The sequence below is a fragment of the Lissotriton helveticus genome, chromosome 12 (genome assembly GCF_964261635.1).
Source record: "Lissotriton helveticus chromosome 12, aLisHel1.1, whole genome shotgun sequence".
Taxonomy (NCBI): Eukaryota; Metazoa; Chordata; class Amphibia; order Caudata; family Salamandridae; genus Lissotriton; species Lissotriton helveticus.
This window is the reverse complement of record NC_136073.1, coordinates 786267847-786280528: the sequence shown is the minus strand read 5'-3', so window position 1 is coordinate 786280528 and position 12682 is coordinate 786267847. Positions and strand designations below refer to the sequence as shown.

The 12682-nt window shown below is 42.8% G+C and overlaps 1 protein-coding gene across 1 annotated transcript in view; it reads right to left on the bottom strand.

Moving 5' to 3' along the window:
- The window catches only part of SLC27A3 (solute carrier family 27 member 3), a 262972-nt gene extending 259324 nt beyond the window's left edge, over positions 1-3648 (bottom strand). Inside the window, exon 1 of the mRNA XM_078669844.1 lies at positions 2312-3648. Within this exon, the coding sequence (XP_078525970.1) occupies positions 2312-2822 (511 nt within the window). The 5' untranslated portion in view covers positions 2823-3648. The remainder of the gene's footprint in view (positions 1-2311) is intronic.
- Positions 3649-12682: the final 9034 nt, after the last annotated feature.

The following is a 12682-nucleotide window of genomic DNA, read 5'->3' as shown; positions in this document are numbered from 1 at the left end:
TATTTAGGCCACCAGCAAACCCTGACCAGTAGAGAAGTTACATATAGTCATATTTCCTCTGCCAGGTATAATAACACGTGTATCTTTGTCGATCTCCATGTTGCAGACACTCTTTGCCTTACAGGTCTTTTTGTCTTTCAATGGAGAGGACTTCACTTCAACTACATCTCTTCACTCCTTACACCCATCACAACTTGAGACTAGCCCATGATCTAGGAGGAAAAAGTCCTCTGCTATGACGTGTTGAATGCCCATGCACCTATGTTTTAAAACCGGCTCCATGCAAAATACGCAGATTGCAAACAAAAGAAAACGTCACTCGTTCCACACCAGTTTACAGGTCAATGCCTGACTTCTCAAAAAGCAAAGGTGAATCAGGGGCACTGGTGCGGGGAGCTCTCTGCTGGTGAGGGATTCGTCCCTGGGACATTGAACTTTGGTACTTTTGTAATTAGCAAACAATTCGGAGTTTCAAAGCAGCAGTTTCCAAAATAAAACACCGAGATTAACCCAATGAGAAGGTTGAAGCGTGTTAATGGACTTTCACCCAATAAAGAAAACACACACCAGAATGACATTATATGCAAACCTGAACAAACTAGTATTGAAACTAATTTTCGCTATGCTACTTTTTTTATATTCTAGAGTAAGGAGGAGTTTATTTCAGTTGTATTTTATAGTCCAATTCGCATTGTATGCCATGGAAACAACATGTGTGTTGAGGAATGCCACCTGCTTTCATCATGGTCCCCCGTACAGTTTCTTGTTTCTTATTAGTTTCATCTCTCTGAACATTCTTGGTAGGCAAAACTGAACGTGACATTTATGCGGCTTTGTCACTTTGAATTAGGCTGGTAACCAAGTTAAAATGTTCAGCAAAAAGGATGGCCAAAAAATGTTCTCACAACGTTAAACTGTTGAATTTTCACTGTGTAAAAACTAAGAAATTACAAGCAAGAACGTTCTATGGTGTGTTCCCGTATAACTTTTTAAGCATCATGATGCCTTTGGGCGTTCCTTCTAGCGCTTTATAGATGTGTGCCCTCACTAGAACGTACACTTTATAATATGATGAACAATAAAGTTGTTGATAACATGAGCTATGCCACCTTGCCCACCACATCATTCAAGTCCTGGTACACCTCGGTCAGTTAGCTTCTCCTTGCCGTGCTGTCTTATCTACTCTGAGTTTATACAGCACCTGAGGTGGCGATGTAAATATAGCCGGGTTAAGAGAAAACTAACTAGTTTTGGTGGTTTTTTTTTTAGTAGATCCTCTTCCTTCAGCTGCCATGCACTCTGTGTATTCAGCCACACTGGTGATGTGAAAGTTGTCTAGGCACTGGTTCCTTATCAGAGGTGGTACCTCTCTGCTATCCTACACCCAACTCACTACCTGCCAGCCATTCAGCGAACAAGTAATAATTTACCAAGAAATGTGGCACATCATTTTGAGATGACCTGATTACCAAGAGTGGCATGCTGTAAAAAGGCTAAGCAGAAAATAATAAAAGTTCAAGTACTCACTAGTTAAACAAAATGAATATTAGAGCGCAGCAATCATGAAAAACAAACTCACAGAGCAACAATTTTACTACTGTTGTGCAAATAGGTAATTCTATGCAGAAACGAATCTCAGTGCTTCAAAGTCTTTGTCGTTTGGCAACATCACTTCACTGGCTCAATTTTTTTTCCTCCGAGTATTACAAATAGAATGAATTCACTTATTACAAAAATGGCAAACTAGTAGAAAGTGCAAGTGCCAATCGGTGTAAGAGGTACCATTTTCTAATCCGAAAAATATTATGCATTGGTGAAAACCTCACTTTTTAAAATTAAAATACCTGTGGACTTCAAATTTGACTTTCAAAGCTAGATAACGGACAGAATATCATACCAGTCCATAAGCAATGTAATATACTTCTCTCACTCACTATGCACAACACACAATGCTGAGTCAAACTAAAACTTTACATAGGGAGACAAACTGATTAGATCCAGGCAACAGGTACTGTGTAAAGGGTATATATATATATATATATATATATATATATATATATATATATATATATATATATACACACACATACCAATGTTATTTATTCTATTTCATCAAGAGATCTACTAATAGGCTACTTTAACAGGGAAGACAGTCAGCAGGGCGCATGTTAAAGGTTGAATATGCATCAGTGTTAGTTACAGACCCATGACTGGTTGGTGTTTGAAATTCACAAATAAATGTTTAAAATGTAAAAGTGTCCCATTACTGTTACATTGCAAATGGCATCCCTCGCGCCACCCCAGCTCTCACCTTCTCCAACGAGGAGCCCCTTGGCACCGCATGTACGACAGCAGTGGAGGAGGGAACCGTGCCTCACGTTGACATTAAGGAAGGCAGCGATGAAGCCCAGCTTGGCCAGCCCAAACCAGGCCCAGATGAACGCAGGCTTGTTGGACATGAGCAGGGCAATGGTGTCTCCAGATTGCAAAGTGCCAGGGTGTCCTTCCTGAGAGCCAGGAGGCATCTCGCTGCGGCACTGGGGAAGCAAGGCATTGGCCACCCGGTTGCTTAAGTTCTCCACCTGGCCATATGAAAAGCGACGCCCTTCGTAGATCAGGAGGGTCTTGTTAGGGATAGCACGAGCACGCAACGCAAACCGCTGGACCATGGTACACACTCCTTGGCGTATACAGGAATTGACTTCCCGCATGCAGCGCATCAGCCGCAGGTAGAAGGCCAGGTCTGCAGGCAGATGAGGCCACCAGATACGTTGGAGGAACAGAAGGGCGACCAGCCCAGCCAGGAAGGCCCACAGCAGCATTGTAAAGTCAAAGGGAAGTAGGACTCCACACTCTGGAAACAAACTGAACAGAGGATCTGTTGAGGGTGAACACAGGAGCGACAGGGAATGAAGCAAATTAGAGTTTTAAGTCATCTCAGAGAGCAGAGGGGTGATGTGCTAATCTAAACCATTCTGGTTTACCAATGGTCTTCTCTTAAGTCATGTATCTTATGGAGTTAAAGAGGTTTTTGGACAAACTAGGTGTCTCTTGGAGTAAACTGGGTATATTAAGAGGTAATTGAGGGGAAAGGGAAACTTGTTGTAAGCCAAGGGGGTTTGGGCATGCCTGGGTAAGCAAGACCTTTTTATTTAGCCGGGGCTCCCAGCATAGGCCTGAAAGTGGTGGATGAAATTACCTGCCCATAGACGTAAACAAAGAAAACTTGTGGCAAATCCAGAGGGAAGTAATTGGGGGAGGTGCGGTTTAAAAAAAAAAAACAGCTGGATTAAAATAGTGGGGATAACATACGAAATAGAAGTGGGGTGGGGATTATGTCTAAGGCACCCAGTGAGAGACAAAGCTAAAAAAAAAAAATTTTAAGTCGGAGTTAGAAAAGAGTGTAGTAAAAAAAAATGAGGCACGCAGCGAAGGGCTCCAGGGAGGTGGTCTTCGGTGGCAGGTAGGGAAGTCCTCAGTGACGGCCCGAGTTGCCCCAAAGTGCAGTGGTGATTTTCAGTCCAGGCTGCAGCTGGCAAGGGGGGTCGCTCACTGACGTGCTGCGTGAGCCGCACGGGGACCCTCGGTGACAGCCTCCGCAGACCCGGACGCCCGCTCGGCTCCAGAGCTCGGGTGGAAGTGAAGTCTCAGTCTCAGTTCGAATCGCCGCCTCCAGCGGAGCGGGCTCCAGGGGCGCGTGCGCGCTCAGCGGCGGGAGGGCGCGCGATCGCTCTGACGTGGCGCGCGCGCAGATCCTGCAGGGCGGAGGCCAGGAAAGGCTGCCTGTGTTCCATCTGGGAGTCGAGGCAGGCGCGCGCCGCAGAGGTTCTGGGAGGTGCACCAGCTCCACTCACTCATTTCTGTTTTGTAAACCGCTGGAAGCTTTGCGCTTTTACTCTCCAGGTTTATACTTTCCTCGAGTTTGTACGGTCGAAATTGCAGTGGTCGAGAGGCCTTTGAAGAGGGGCACTTCTTTTACGAAGTCTGTTTATGTTCAAGCAGGCAGTTAATATATTTTTCAGTCGTCGAAGGGACATGTACTTGAGGTAGCTGAAAAGTCTCTCCTGGTTTTCTGTACAGCGTTCGTAAACGTTATTCGTTTGTGTTCGTTCGGAAATAAAAAGTCGCTATTTATTGAGTAAAAAATGCCTTAGGTTTGTATATTTTTTTGCTAATTTAATTATTTAGGGGCTTTTTTACAAGCCCCTTGCGCCTCCAGTGCGCCACTTTTAATATGGGAAAAAAGTGACGCACCGGCGGCGCAAGGGGTTTCCAAATAAGCCCCCTAATAGTATTCGTGCGACTTCTCAATACCCAAAGCTTTCAAATGTAAATGTATTTATATAGTGCTTACTAACCCTGACAAGGCGTGGAAGCTCTTTATACCGGGCTGCAAGCTGCTCCAGGAACCAAATGTTAGTGGTTAGTCAAGTGTTCATTGGTCATTTGCTTAACCTTTGTGCTCTCAAGGAAACAATCTAATGCATTTACATATATTTCTTTGCGGTAGATGGAATTATTAGGATTTAGGTGTGATCATGGTTGGTGGGATTAATAAAGGAGATAGAGGGATGCAGCACAAAGGAGTTCATTCAGATCTTTCAAAAGAGGCGTGGGCAATTTGGGGAAATGGCATAATAGAAATTAAGGCAAACATACATATGACAGAGTACTCTGTTTCGAGAAAGGATGAATGCAGGGATGAGAAGTAGGAAAATGTAATTGAAGGCAAAAAATAGGGGTGACAATCAGAAGGTTTAAGTCAAGGTCGGTTTTTATGCAGCGTTTGTAGGAAGATAGAGGAGGCTTTTTTCCATAGCATGCAATTTGAGGGTGCGACAGTATTATTTGCATGGGACCCAGATGCATCAAAGGAAAATCTGGTCGCAAAGGGGCAGATTCTCACAATCTGCCCCTTTGCAACCGGTATTTTTGCATTTGGGATGCATCATCCCAAATGCAAAAATCGCAAATTGAGAATTCGCTAAATTGTGATTACTTGCATTTAAGGAATCTCAAATTGAGATTCCTTAACTGCAATGCATTAAAGTTTAAAAAATAGCAATTTCGCTAATAGGGCACGGAAATTACCATGAAGTACAACTTCATGGTAATTTGCAAAAACTTTGAAAAATGCACTAAAGTGCATTTTTGAAAGTTTCATGTTGCGCACACACATGCCCTAAGGGCATGTGTGTGCGCAACATATGTGCACAGATCAATTTCAGGGGTGCAACAGGGTGTCCTTTGGACACCCCTGCACCCTTGAAATCGCATGCTCATTTTGCGATTCGCTAATTGCGATTCGCAAATTGAAAATTCTTCCCATTCATTCCTATGGGCCTCTAGGCGCATATGAATGAATGGGGAGGTAGTCCTTAATTGCGACTCGCAATTTGCGAATCGCAATTAAGGAATTTTAAGAAATCGCTATTTTTAAAGTGATTTCTTCTTGCATACCATTTTGCTATTCCTTATTAGCGATTCCTTATTTTTCGCTAATAAGGAATCGCAAAATGGATGCTTGATGCATCTGGGGGATAGTGCTTTACTAGAAACATTTGGAAGGCACTAGATTCAGTCCACAAATACCACTAGAATATTACTTCTGCAAGACAGCTGATCAGCCCAGGAGTTTCAAGGGTAAAGTAATGGCTGGATGCATATATTGGGAAATATCAAGAGATTTATGCTGCACTGGAAAAAAGCTGTAACCTCATTATTGTAACAGCGTGAGAAAATATTAGGTTTTGAAATTCTGCATGTGCTGAAGCAGTTTTCTTATTGCTGTTTGCCCTTAAAGTTTAGCTTCCAATATTAACAAGCATTGGCATAGCCAATAGGTCTCGCCTTTGGGACCTTATAAGTATTTAGTTATGCAGCACAATATCCTTGGTGCAACAACATCAACTGTTGCATGGCTAAGCACTTATAAGGTCCCAAATGCGAGACCTATTGGCTATGCCAATGCTTGTTTACACAGTAACTGTTGAGTATCAGCTACGTCCTACTCCCAAATAGACAGCTAGCATGTTAACCGACCAGTGAGAGAGAGAGAGATAGAGAGAGATTTAAAGAGTGAGATTTGGAGAGAGAGAGTGCTTACGTGCCGGGCGGAGCTATATTTGGTGCATCTGGTGCAGTGGAGTAGGCTACATCTGAACTGCAGTTATGGTTTTATTTTTATAGCGCACTAGCAGAGTGGTTGTCCATTTTGTCTGCTTGTACAAGGGCGCCTGCCACCCTTACTGCCCTACCGACTCCTGCCTGCAATAAAACACAGTTTATTGAATGCCGTGGCTGACTCAGGGAACTGTACACGCAGCATGGTCACAAGATGTTGTAGGCGTTTTCTGAATGTTCTCCACTCACATGTTCACAAGAACACGCGCACACAAGCTGAAACACTCACCTTCTGAGCGAGGAGCCTTTAACCCCTTCGACGCTGATGACGAGCTGGGCTTGTCATGAGGTAGCCTCCTCGCACGCTCATGACGAGCCCAGCTCGTCACGTAACATGCGTTTTTAAAAAACTCAGCGTACGGGCGGAATTCCGCCCGCACGCATGCGGTTAAAAGAACAAGCGTGGCCTGGCTGAAGCAGGGGGGGTGGATAAAACAACAGAGCAGGGATAAGGGCGTGGTGGGTCAAAAGCAACTGGGGTGTTGTCTGTAAACAACAAGCTCTCGGCATTGCTCAGATTGTAGAACCCCTGTCTCCGCTGCGCACATCTGGAGGGACCAAGGAATGCAGATTTAAAATGGAGCGGCTGGAATGAGAACTCATTCTACATGCAGGCATGCACAAAATTAGCACTTACATGTAAATACCTCGTTAATTGTCTCCATGTGTGTTTACGCACACACACACATTGCACACCTCTCTTCCCGCTAATATTTCTTCATGTATAATAGTACTATATCATAAATAGAGTGGATGAAATAATGTAGCAAATCATCTCTCTCTATTTGTCCTCGCCATAACACATTAAATAATACCGCTTCTAAATTGTTCCGACAAACCCTTATAAATGGGATCCTTGTGTCGTATTTGTGGAGAAAGATCTATGTGCCTGTGTGCCTATCTCACGGTCTATATACATGTAAACTCGCAGAATGGAAAAGAGGCGCACTCATATGTAGAATGCTTTCTTACTTGCTATTTTTGCAGCCATGCTAAGGTTGAATTATTGATAGTTTATTACATTTTTGAATGTGAGAAGCGGAATAGACCGTACGTAGACTGCATCAACTGTTATACACTAAAATAAAGCAAGACCTACAAGGCTGGATTTAAACATTGTTTGCTGCTAATATAAAATACTGTGGTTAAGGGTGCAACTTACTCTGCCAATTACCACCAGACATTTTACATCTATACAACAATACAATGCCAGTGACTGCTAGTATTAATGAAGTAAAAAATGATCGTTGGGCCTTTGAAATCAAAGTATACTGAGAACAACAAAATAAGCCTAAATGCCTTGAAGGGTAGTCCCCAAAGTGTGGTTCCAGTTTTAAGTATTCCGACACTTGTTTTCTTCTCACTCCATTCTAAGAACACCAGTGCACATTTACTTGAATGTCCACAAGATCCAATGGCATAAAACCGTATGTGCATTTACTAGGCACACAACTTCCCAAGATATCTTGTTAAAAAAAAAAAAAAAAAAAAAGACCATTCCGATCCATGCACTTGTAGCACTTTTCCAATGTATTTTGCCAATTCATGCGGTCTTTAAGGAAAGCCAGGTGCTCTTCAGGTAAAACCTGTTCACAAATACTCTGAATCAAAGTATTTTTTTTCAAAGGCCAAAATACTTGGAAGCGGGCCCCAAGTCTGGTCACAAGGACAATCTCAAACGTGAAAATACACTTTTTAAAGCATATATTCTAGCGAGACAATATAGACATTATTATGATTTATACAATTTAAAAAAATAGGACCGAATCTCAGAATTAGAAGCAGATGGGACCCTTGCCACTGGAAATACTCTTAGCATGGACTTTGCCTATAATATTGCAGAAATCTCAAGGTGCTTATTAACATTACTGGTAGTCAGTTCTACAATATTGTAATGGCTGCAAAGATTTTAAGCAATAGGCAAGATCAACATTGTTTCCATTGCATGTGCTGAGGATGGTAGTTCCCAAGGGCAGGCGACATGTGTCTGACACAATGGGAGCATGCCAGTACCCAAGCTGTAGTTAGCACCCGTGTGCTACCTGAATCTGAAAGTTATCCAAATGATGGAGACCGTGATAGTTGCGACCGATTACTCCGCTGGCGGGGGGCGCTGGGACTAAATGACCACCGTCATTCTCGAGTCTGACTTAATCAAGCTCTAATAATAAATCGCACCAAGAAAAGGTCATATCTTATCACGAGGTCAGGTTTTCAAATATGAAAACAATAAACATAACGAAGCGCCCTACAGTTAGAAATACTTCCTCTAAGTAATTCTGAGCCTCGCTGTAAGACCGAAACATTGTTGCAGCAGAAGCAAGCAGGTGTTGCACCCACTGAGTACCATCAAACTGGTTTTCACTGACTGTCTTTCTTGTGTTTTTTCCCGCCAATAGCTTACTCCCATCACCTTCTTCTTCGCAGCTATGAATGAAATACATACATACGCATGAGTCTGGCAACCACTGACGGGTGACGTGATTCTATTTGAAAAGTCTCATCCTGGAGATTAGAGGGAGATTCAAAGAGAGATCAAAATCCACGACACTGTTAGGAAGTAAACAGAAAGTGTAAATGTAATTCAATTTTATGAAAAAAAACAAAATCAAAGAGAGATAGAAAGTGTTAGAGTGCTAAAATCAACGCGCGTCTAAAGGTTTATCTGTTTCGGTCGACTTGTGCAAACGGATAGACGGAGGAAGCAAGTTGCGGCACTACAACCACATTTTGAATGTAAGCGTGCGCTGTATGTACCCTTGTACTTCACTGATCCGGATTGTTAGCTCTGAATCAGTAACTAAACCCGAATCAAGTCCAAAGCCGTGAATGAGACGTAATTGTGAAGAGCTGGTGCACAGGTGTAAAGAACACGTTGACCCGGTGCTGCACTATTAAAAGTGTTGAGGGAGTGTAGCTCGAGCACACAAGTCTCAGCGTGAAAGGGCGCATGTGGCTTTCGCAATAGGACCCCTTTGGAATAGGTCTCCGTGGTGCTGCTAAAGTCTTTCGTTTCGCTCACACATGTTGCCCCCTCAGAAGTATTCTCGAGCCTCATTGCATCACAGCTCGTGCCTTAGGGAAAGAGGAAGAAGGAGATTCATAGCGAGCGTTGGAGAGGCGGAGCAAGGCGCGCGCGCTTGTGCGCATAACCGCAAGCTCTAGGCCGCCACAAGCAAAAGCGTGTGGTAGCATTTTCTGAAGCCACGCACTAAATGTCTTGCAGAGCAGCGCATGCGCTGGCTCAGCGAGACCTAAAAAGGATCCATTTGGATGCTCCTGGTTTAGCATAGCATATGATGAGGCGTGAGAAGAGCCTTCCCAGGCAATAGAAATGTACTGCCTGGATTCCTATGGGCAGGAGTTGGAGATCCAGACAGTTGGGAGGGGTGGAGACAGGACTACCTTTAGAAACTTCCTGGGGATTCATTCTTAGTAGTGTACTTCAGCATATGGTAGGGCTAAGGGTGGGAGTCTAGATCCTGTTGTTCAAGGTGAGAAACCTTGTTGGCCAGGCCTGTTCATTGTCTGTCTAATTGCCGTGTCAGGAAGGTTGGAGTGAAGAGATTTCACACCTCCTTGTGTCTCTGTTGTGAGTGCTCCTCCTTGGAGCCAGACCCGGTACGCTCTTTTGGGAGAAGCATTCTTTACACAAAGGTTGCGTCTGGGAAGGAGGTGCACCGAAGAATGACAAGTGCTCTCTACAGTGCCATTTGCAGGATCGAGCAAGCACACAGACTCAACGCTACTCCGAGGATGACGATCCAACAAACCGGACATTAGAAACAAATATCAGAATTTAAAACTGAGAAGAAATGTAGGCAGGTCCATGTGCATACCACCACCAGGCAGCTTTACTTTTATTCACCAAGAAAAGAATCCACACTAATGACCCCTGCTTTGCAATGTGCTTAGTTCAGATGGCCTTCCCTCTCCCGTTACATTCAATTATTCTAAATCTCACCCTAAATCTGGCTTTGCTTCAACCGATACACCATACTGAAGAGACCAGTGTTAAAAGAAAGTAGCAACTGTGAAATAGAAATTAGGAAAATGATGTAAAGCGAGCAATTATTAGTGAAACCATACTTGCAATGCAGGGAAGCACACTTTATTTCATTCTATCGATGATTTGACGCCAATAATTTGGTCTAAATGTCATTTTTGTCAAAACGGTTCACCAGTAAACATTCATATTGCGTTTAATCGCCCTAAGTTAAGACAGACAGGTCAGCAAATATCGCTTTCAGTTGATGAACAAGGCCTGAAGACACAACTGCAATCCAGAAAAAGATAACAGAAAATATCCCAAAATAAAATAGCTAACTGAACTTGTGGATCCAGGACAGAGGTCCAGTAAGCATCCTAATACAAGACAACTTTTCTGTTGGGAAACAGCCTTTACAACTAGGTTTTTACCTTGTATCTTTACCCCGCATTTTTTAGTATGCATATTTTTACCGCGAATATGCATTTACAACACATGCCAATACCACGCATTTAAGGTAAGTTGGAGGGTGTGGGGGTCTTCCCCCACAAATACATTGTTTTTAAATCTAAAAATAATGCGTGGTATTGGCATGCATTGTAAATGCATATTCACGGTATAAACATGCGCGCTAAAAAATGTGTGGCAAAGGCATACAAAGTATTTACCTGCGTTGTACCGTCGTACAACCCTTTTTGTTCACCCATATTTCACGACACAAGAATAAGCAAGCCCATTTACTTCTAGTTTTCACATTTGTTTGTGCAAAAGCTTGCACCAACCTTTAAAGCATTGGTTCCCAATCTGTGCGCCGTGGCACCCTGGTGCGCCATAAAATCTAGCTAAGGGCGCCGTAAACAGATTAGGAACCACTGGAAGAAACCATAAGCATAAATCACAGTCCTGCATCCTCCAGCCAGCACTGACTCTTACAAGCCAGCTGTCTGCCTGACTGAACAGTTTTGTAAGTACAATGCTCGGACTGGCAGGAAATACAACACTCAAACAATTTCTTATGTGGGGCAATTGTGAAAACGGTTGCTGTACGTACGGTAAAATTACAGGTTATCCTGGAGACTGACAGCTGGTCACACGCATCATGAGGAATTATGTTTTTTCATTTTTAGGGTGCACCACCGAACAAGGTTTAATATGGTTACTATGCCATTTATTTATTTTAGAATTGTTCGTATTTACTTTCAAACTTTAAACACCACACGACCCTGGGCTTGCAGGTTTTTGTATGCCACAACATTTCCAGTTCCTGGTAGCTATTTAAAGATAAAGATTTAAATATGTGCATTTTGGATTTATTATTTGTAACCACAGCTTCACAGAAGTGTTTTGGTGCTAAACATGCAGAGGGGGCAGAATTCGCATGAGTTAATAAGAAAGGTTACAACGCTCGTTTTTGGATTATTGCAAATGGGAACAGATGTGTAGTAGAGCATAGTTTTTTCATGAAATTATTCCATTCCCTGACCAAAATATATTGAACCAGGTTTGTAAATGGGAACAGAGTGGCACTTCTAAATACAGTAAATTCTGGGTTGCCACAATAGGGAAGTAGAGTCGGTTCTTATGTCTGTAATAATTAGACAGCTTGTCAATTTATTAAAACACTTTCTACGTGCTTTTGTCCAGTAAACAATTTTAGGCACATTTACAGAAAGTTAGAAAGCTACAACCATTTCCTTTTTTTCTTTTTCAGGACAAAATGAAACATTGTTAATAAAGATGTGGCTATTCTATATTATTGCTTACTAATGCTTTTGGCTTTTTCAGTGTATCTATCCATGTCCACTTGAATGCTTGCATTGAACTGCATGACTAATTTATGGGTAACTAGACTACTCTATGTTCACTCTACTCCTGCTGGCATGCATTGGCACATTTTCGAAACTTCACGAAAGGTGCCAATGAAAATTGTATATTTTGTCCCCCGCCTATCTGCCTTTCCACTTGGTTTCTAGCAGTGCGCCCCTCCCTCTAAAGGTAATTGGTTTTAAAACAAAAAATAGTTTTTAAAAATTCCATATGCAGACCCCCACTGCTGAAGAGTATTGTTCCTGACATAACCAATTACATTTGTATAATTAAATAATTGTTATATTTTAATTTTAATCTATGATTATAATACCTTCATCAGCTTCATCCCAAATATTTTCAGGGAGAAAAATGTAAGTCCTTCCGAGGCTGGGCTAACATCCCCCCCCCCACCCGCCAAAAAGCAGGTAACATAATGGGGAGTCGCGGCCAATGGCCAATAGGCCAATCGGGCTCCGGGGCCTGTATTCTTTCCCAAAACTGTGTCTTTGTAACCCCAATTGGCACCTCTCTGGCCACATGTCGGTCCTTGTAAAAAGGTACCATGGATACCAAGGGCACTGTTACCAGGTAAGGCCTCTAAGGGCTGCAGCAGCTATTGTGCCACCCTTTTAGGCCCTGTACCTTACCCACACACTGCCATTGCATTGTGTTTTAGTGCAGAGAAAAGTTAAGAGTTGACAT